The sequence below is a fragment of the Acanthisitta chloris genome, unplaced genomic scaffold (genome assembly GCF_000695815.1).
Source record: "Acanthisitta chloris isolate BGI_N310 unplaced genomic scaffold, ASM69581v1 scaffold17434, whole genome shotgun sequence".
NCBI classification, from domain to species: Eukaryota; Metazoa; Chordata; class Aves; order Passeriformes; family Acanthisittidae; genus Acanthisitta; species Acanthisitta chloris.
Window position 1 is genome coordinate 715 of NW_008670026.1, and position 7,189 is coordinate 7,903.

The window sequence follows — 7,189 nt, forward strand, 5'->3', positions numbered from 1 at the left end:
CTCAACTCCAATCCCCAGCTCCACCAGCAGACCGTGTAACCTGCCCCCAGGTCTCCCGTAACTAGTTCCAAGTAACTAGTTTGTCTCTTCCAATGAAACTATCAGCTCTGTTCCAAGTCTCCATAGAGCAGCCAAGATCATGCAGAGAGTTATATTAATAGTTGAGGTGTAACATACTTAACACACAGCAGCATGTTGAGAGACCCAAAATTAACATGAATAGGTTAATGTACACAGTTTATCTGATCTAGCACAAGACAGGTAAATTAATTTTAAAATAACTCTTTAATTACTTCTCTCCCTCTTCTCCACTCCAGTCCCCAGCCCCAGCTCCAGCAGCAGACCGTGTTACCTGCCCCCAGGGCTCCTGCCGGGGTTAATTAATTCGTGGTTATGAAAGTCTCCGCAGGGCTCGAGTAGCTGTAACCGTAGAAGTGCAGGCAATTACTGCTGGTTTTCTTCAGCGCTCCTGGATCGCACCTGTAGCTTGAGTTACGCCCGAGCACTTGTGCTGCGGCGCGGCTGGACCTCCTCGGCTGCGAGGAGCTGTGTGTGCTCTGTTCTCATTCGGAGCATTCCAGACACATCGCTCCTGTCCCTGGCGAACAGGCTTTAGAGTGGAGGCACCGCTGTGGCTCTGACAGCAGTGACATTTAGAGTCTGGCTGGGAGGTGACAGCTCAGCACGGCCGAGGAGCCAGCAGAATCCTTATGCTCAAATGTGTGGTTTTAATGCTTTGTCCCTTGCACACAGCTATTTACCCACTTTTTCAAAATAATCTAAAAAACTGGATTCTTCTCCTTGTTTTCTGCTTACATGAGCTTACAGTAAAGAACTTGATGTCATTTGAGCAGGACAATTAAAGCTCCGATGAAACATTAGCCAGGCCATAGAGATAGGATTTCTTGCTGCAGAAAGAAGCATCACCACGCTACAGTGTAATGAAGCTGTTGCTTGCAACCATTTCAGGATGTTGTCACAGCAAAACGTATTTTTGGACTTGATTTTTAACTGTGCAGATTAATTACTGGAGCTTCAAAATACAAAGAGATGTATTTTGAAATGCCTGCTATTCCCTTGTGGATTTTGGAGCATGAGAAAAAATGGGAAATATGCCTGACTGCTGCAGAGAGGCCTTGGAGATGATCCCCTGAAAGAACTAGGATGCCTGGCTGCTTTAAAAAGACTTTATTTGCCTTGGCTTCTCTAACAAGTTTTGTGTCTTTTATCTTGATTGTTGTTGCAATGGGGACCCCAAAGTGGATAACTGGAAGGATTCTTTGCAAAACAGGAGTTGATTTGGTCAATGCCACAGATCCAGAGCTGGTCAAGTTCATTGGAGAAATTTACTACGGACTCTTTCGGGGCGGCAAAATACGCCAGTGTGGGTTAGGTGGGCGGCGTTCCAAATTTGCAAGTAAGTACCACTTTGGTTGAATCTTTAGCCTAATGTCTAATTCACATTTAGCACTCTATTATTTTTGTTTACAGAACCTAGAGAATGCAAATTATTACTATTACATCTATATTTGTGGCTGATTTGTGGTCTTTATGGTTTGGAGTCTGAGTGTGACTATAAAATCTCTATCGTTTCAGGCACACTTTTTCCTTCCAGTTATGTTCTGTAATGCTGGAATCAAGATGGGGAAAAAGAAATCCCTAGGGCTAGATGGAGAATTTTCTTTTAGCCTTGTGAAGGGAGTGAAAGCAATCTGGAGATGACCCTGTAAATCATACTTTCCCCTTGACTGACTCTTTCCTACGCCAAGTGTTGCTCTGCCATCTCTCTGCCTCTGTCTTTGCCTTCTCTATTGAACTCCTCTGGGGTTTTTCCCCTTTAAGAAGCAGAGATTTGTTTAGCTGGCCACATTTCTGTATTGATCTAGTTGTCCTAATACAAATGCCTGGCATGGCAGATACTGTTAACTTTATTAACACATTGAAGAAGTTTTTACCTTCTTTTCTGCTAACTTCTGAGGCATAAGATTGATGAACTCCTGAAAATGTAGAAACTCTCATAAATGTATTCCTTTTAACATAAAGGATTTTCTGGAGGCCTCCAAAGCACTCAGATGTTGAGCAGGACTCTGGATGATTTCCAGTGCTGTAGTGAAAATGATAATTTGCATTGAAGAATTTTAGTTCAGTGTGCAGATCGACTGTAACTTAAACAGACATGAATTGAAGCTTCTGCAGTCTCACCCTCTCCTAGCCCACTGCTGTCCTGTCCCATCCTTTGCAGTGACTCTGGTGGTTGTTTTGGTGAGGTAGTTCAGAAGTTAAACTGGCCAAAAAATCAACCTACAAAATAAAAAATGGTTTCCCATAGGATCATGGCTCACTACACAGCCACACAAGTACCTCTATAAAAAACTTGAAGTCAGGCAGGACTGTGGGGCTTCAGAGGGAATGGAGAAAAGAACCAGAGCAACCTCAGCATGACCAGTTATTAAACTGGATGAATTTGGACTAGTTGCAGGCTTCAGAGGGAATGGAGAAAAGAGCCAGAGCAACCTCAGCATGACCAGTTGTTAAACTGGATGAATTTGGACTAGTTGCTTTTAATAATAACCAGGTTCTTGCTTGAGCTCTGACTGCAGCTGCAACTTCATGCCATGGACATAGCAGTTGTGCTCATCCAGTCCCAGTTCTTTCATCCTATCCTGTCAGAGAGAATGAGAAAAGATGTAGCCAATCTCCTTTAAATCTCTGTGCAAATTTCTGGACTCTTTAATACTTCTTTTTATGGTGTAACCTGAGAGGAAGGCCTAATGTTCCACCATCACTCTGGACTACATCAATACCTATTTGGAGGACATGATCCTACACTCCTTAGATAAACACAACTCTCACTGAAGCTAGTAAGAATTCTCCCTCTTAAAACTGTAAAATTGGATCATTAAGTGCAGTGGGCACAAATATGCATTTAGGTCAACAAGTGGCCCAGAGATTTTTCCCTTTTAAATATTTGAATAACTCCATGGGGTTTGATATTTTCACAATACTGTTGTCCAACAACAGTACACAGAGCTGTTAAATACTCATGGACAATGGTAAGCAGAACTTCTGGGGGTTCTGGGTTTGTCTTGACCTCTTGTGCTTTGAATGTTCCCCTTAATCTCCAAGCATTCTGAATGTACTGGGGAGCAAGAACTGTGAGATATTTCTTGGGGAATGTGTTAACATAAATGGACTTCAACGGGCAGCACAGAGCAAGACAAAGCCACCACCTCATACACTGTGGTAGATCTGACACTTTGCAATTCCTAATTGCAATAATTTACTGTTACTAGTACATCCCCTTTCATTGTATTAACATTCACTAGGGTAGACTTGTGGCCAGCTCTTTTAGCTGGGACAGTGACAGCATGGGTCAATCGCTGTAATAGGTGTTCAGTGCTATTTTGTACTCCTCAAGGTGTATCATCTGGTCTCCAGCTGCTGCTCCTGGAGCTGTCCCATACACAGTGAGGCATGTATGTCAGATCCACGTGGTTGTTATGATAAGGACATGATATGTCCTAAGGCATCTAAGTTGGCATAAGATGCTTATGTTTTGACAACTGAATCAAGCCCTGGGAAGGAGCTGGGGAAGCCTGTGCTTAGCAAACACTGCTGGAATGTGTCAGGAGCCTCCATGGCTATATCTTTCCTGAGGATTCTTATTTCTGTGTACTAAGCCAGGCTCACTGGTCTTTGGGACTTGGCTGAGAGCCTCAGAAACTTCTGTGTACTAAGCCAGGCTCACAGGTGTTTGGGACTTGGCTGAGAGCCTCAGAAAAAGAGACCAAATAATCCTTACAACTACCCTACATTCTCTGCTGGTTTATAAGAAGGCTTGTTTAAGTACAACTTGAGATTGAAGCCCCAGCACAGTGTGACATTTACCATCATCAAGAAAAACTACACACTGAATACACACCTTTTTTTTTTCTTGACAGTTTTCCCACACATGGTGAAAAAGTTGAATACAGGCCTGCACCTGATGATCATAATGTTCCTCTGTGTGGCCATTTGCTTTTCTCTGGTCAGTTTGGGATTCTGCATTCTTAATGCAATAAAAGTTCCTTACCGGGCTATTAAAGGTCCAGCAGGAGTGTGCCTTTGGAACTTCCTTGCAGGTAAAGTCATTTATGAGTATTTTTCACTAGTCATATTCATACAAAATGGTAAAAGTTCCTTCTCTTGCCTTAATAAATCTCTTTGATTTAAATATTTGTGAATAAAATCAAGTTAGCAGCTAATTCTCATCTATCAAAACAGAACTTCCAGGTGGCATCTCGGCTGATTGTGTCTAGTCAACATTTAACAGCAGCTATGAATGCCAACCCTTAGGCTCTGTGTCACTGGTAAAAGGACTTTATTATAAACACTGGTATCATATTTGTTCAAACAATAAAGACTAAGCATTTTGAAGGTGTTTAAGCCATGCCAACATTTATCCCTACCCTGTATATTGCTCTCTGTTGTGTTCAATAAGTCTTTTAAAGCACAACCAAAATGTCTTGTTTTGATTTGATAATAATGGTGAATACTTCTTTCATCTCGTTGCAGGTGGATTTGTAGGACTTGCAGTCACAAGCTTTATGGCTGCTGTGAAATTTCATCACCTCACAGAAAGAATTGCCAATTTTCGGGAAAATGTCTTTCAATTCGTTGTCTTAGAAGAACACTTTGAAGACTGTTTTTGGGTCTGTGTGGCAAGTGCCACGGCACACGCAGTGAATTTGCTGCTGATGGCCATGAGTGGGATTCGTTTCCCTGAAATTAAGACTAAAACAGAAGAAGTAACTGTTACAGCAGAAGATATCATGTACTAATAAATCTACACAAAACACCTTTGGTCAAGTTAACTGTCGTGATGGAAAAAGCCTCTTGGCTCTTCAGCCTTTGATTTGAATGGATGATTTAGGTATAAACCTGAGTAAAGATGTCAGTCTACAATGCCAGCAACAAACATGTCTGTGGAAAATGACAAAATCAAATGCTATATATGTCATTATTCTCAAAACTGACCAATATCTGCAGTGCATCTATGCTGTTTCTCAGTTTTCAGAAAATTTGCACTTTGAGATATTTTAGAAATCTAAGGTGAAGTACGATTTCATCAAAACAAAGTGACTCCTTTGTTTAGAAAGAAAATATGTGTATTACAAATCTTTGAAACTATAAGGTTATTTCAAGACAGAAGGAATGGACATTTGCCAATTATTTTCACAGAATTATCTTGAAAATATTTAGAGGGACATATAAGAGATGTTTCATGATGCTATACAGCACGGAAAAAGAAAACTTCATCATCTGTGATGCTAAAGTCAAGGGGAAGCACAGGCTAAGTAGGTGTGAAATGTTTTTAAGTCAGAAATTACCAGACCTCACAGGGTAAGTAAGTGAGAAATACTTTGGGGGCACTTCTTACTTTGGAAGTCTTGAAATCCCAAATGAGAATATTTATGAACAATATCTGCCCCGAACTTTGAAGACATTGTGGGTCAATCTTATCTTCCCATTAAATTAAAATCAATTTATATTATATTCTTATGCCCTGAAAATACTCACTAATATGTACATGCAAAATAATATATAGACATGCCATGCATGTAGAGAAGCTATGGAGCTATTCTTCAAAGAACTAAGAAACTGTTGATTGTATCCAAGAGCCTTGCCAAAATAAATGAAGCTAAAAACTAACTACCACTTTGATTCTCTAAATAATGTTATGGTTTAATGTTAAAAAATATAATTTTGCAAGATAAATTAAAATGGATGCAATTTCCCTCAGTCATTATTTCTGAGTGTCTCTGTCCTTAATAAAACATGTCATTTCTCTCTGTACCACTTCATGGAAAAAGCATTTCGGAGGGAAATGCAATGGACTCTTAAGGAACAGGCCCAGCTCCTTCCTCATCATGTTCTGCTGTGTAAGTCTAACAGGGTAAGACCACCTACAGATGTGTGGAATTCATCATGTTCTGCTGTGTAAATCTAACTGGGTAAGACCACCTACAGATGTGTGGAAAAGCAAACATTGTTATACGTAGTGTTGTAAGGTGTCTGATTCTTATATATAAAAATGAATTACTTATAATCTGTGTTTCACACTTCGGGGGCAGGGAATCTGGGTCACCCCATGTTAAATGCAAAGAAGTGGAGGGACAGGCACTGACCTCTTCCCTCTGGCAACCAGTGGGAATGGTCTGAAGTTGCATCAAGGGAGCTTTAGGCTGGATATTAGGAAATGGTTCTTCCCCCAGAGGGTGGTTGGGCACTGGAACAGCTCCCCAGGGAAGCGGTCACAGCACCAAGCTTGACAGAATTCAAGGACAATGCCCTCAGGCACATGGTGTGATTCTTGGGAATGTCCTGTGCAGGGCAAGGAGTTGGGCTAGATGATCCTCAAGGATCCCTTTCAACTCTAATTGTCTTGTGATTCTGTTAAGTCCAGTGGCATTCAGTCCTCTTCAGGCTGACAATACAATAAACATCAGCAAACTCCAAACAGTTCTTTTCCATACAATGCCTTTGCTAGAGAAGCATAAATCTACTTCTGACATTGCACTGATGACCCAGTATTCTGGTGCGAATTTTACTGGTAAAATATAACCATGGTTATTGTTTTATTTTCACTTACCACTTTTTTTTTTTCACTTTCAGTGTGGGATTGTTACTGCTTTCTCGTAGAAAATAACGTGCATTTGCAATAGAGCTTTATTTTTCCCCTAATTTACACATATTCAATTAAACATAGAGCACCAGAACAGCGCTGCTTTTTCCAAGTCCACGATAAACACCCAAGCGAAGTGCATACACATCAGGAACATGACACGAGCGGGCAAAAAAATCCACTGTGAAACCGAGCCGCTCGGCTGCACGAATCCTCGTACACATACACAAGGCAATCACAGCTCCAGTCCGTCGGGACAACCGGCTTGGAGCCGCTTCTGCATCCCGTCTGCATCCCGTCCTGCATCTCGCCCCGCATCCTTCCCTGCATCCCCGCCCTGCCCTGCAAACGAGCCGCTCGCATGTACGAATCCTCGTACACAAATACACGAGGAAATCCCAGCTCCAGTCCCTCGGGATAACCGGCTTGGAGTCGCTCCTGCATCCCTCCCCGCATCCCTCTCCGCATCCCGCCCTGCATCCCCCCGTGCATCCCTCTCCGCATCCCTCCCTGCATCCCTCCCTG

General features: G+C 42.0%; 1 protein-coding gene across 1 annotated transcript; it reads left to right on the top strand.

The window, feature by feature from the left end:
- Positions 1-1,164: 1,164 nt before the first annotated feature.
- Positions 1,165-4,820, top strand: CLRN2 (clarin 2). Its single transcript, XM_009073533.1, has 3 exons — positions 1,165-1,417; positions 3,942-4,121; positions 4,555-4,820. The coding sequence occupies exons 1-3, from the start codon at positions 1,165-1,167 to the stop codon at positions 4,818-4,820; spliced, it is 699 nt and encodes a 232-aa protein (XP_009071781.1).
- The last annotated feature ends 2,369 nt before the right edge of the window (positions 4,821-7,189 follow it).

Bases quoted from the DNA above. Each gene is read 5' to 3' on its own strand.
- CLRN2 (XM_009073533.1), top strand. From the start codon at position 1,165: ATGCCTGGCTGCTTTAAAAAGACTTTATTTGCCTTGGCTTCTCTAACA. The intron at 1,418-3,941 runs GTAAGTACCACT...TTTTCTTGACAG, and splicing joins GCGGCGTTCCAAATTTGCAA to TTTTCCCACACATGGTGAAA. The intron at 4,122-4,554 runs GTAAAGTCATTT...ATCTCGTTGCAG, and splicing joins CCTTTGGAACTTCCTTGCAG to GTGGATTTGTAGGACTTGCA.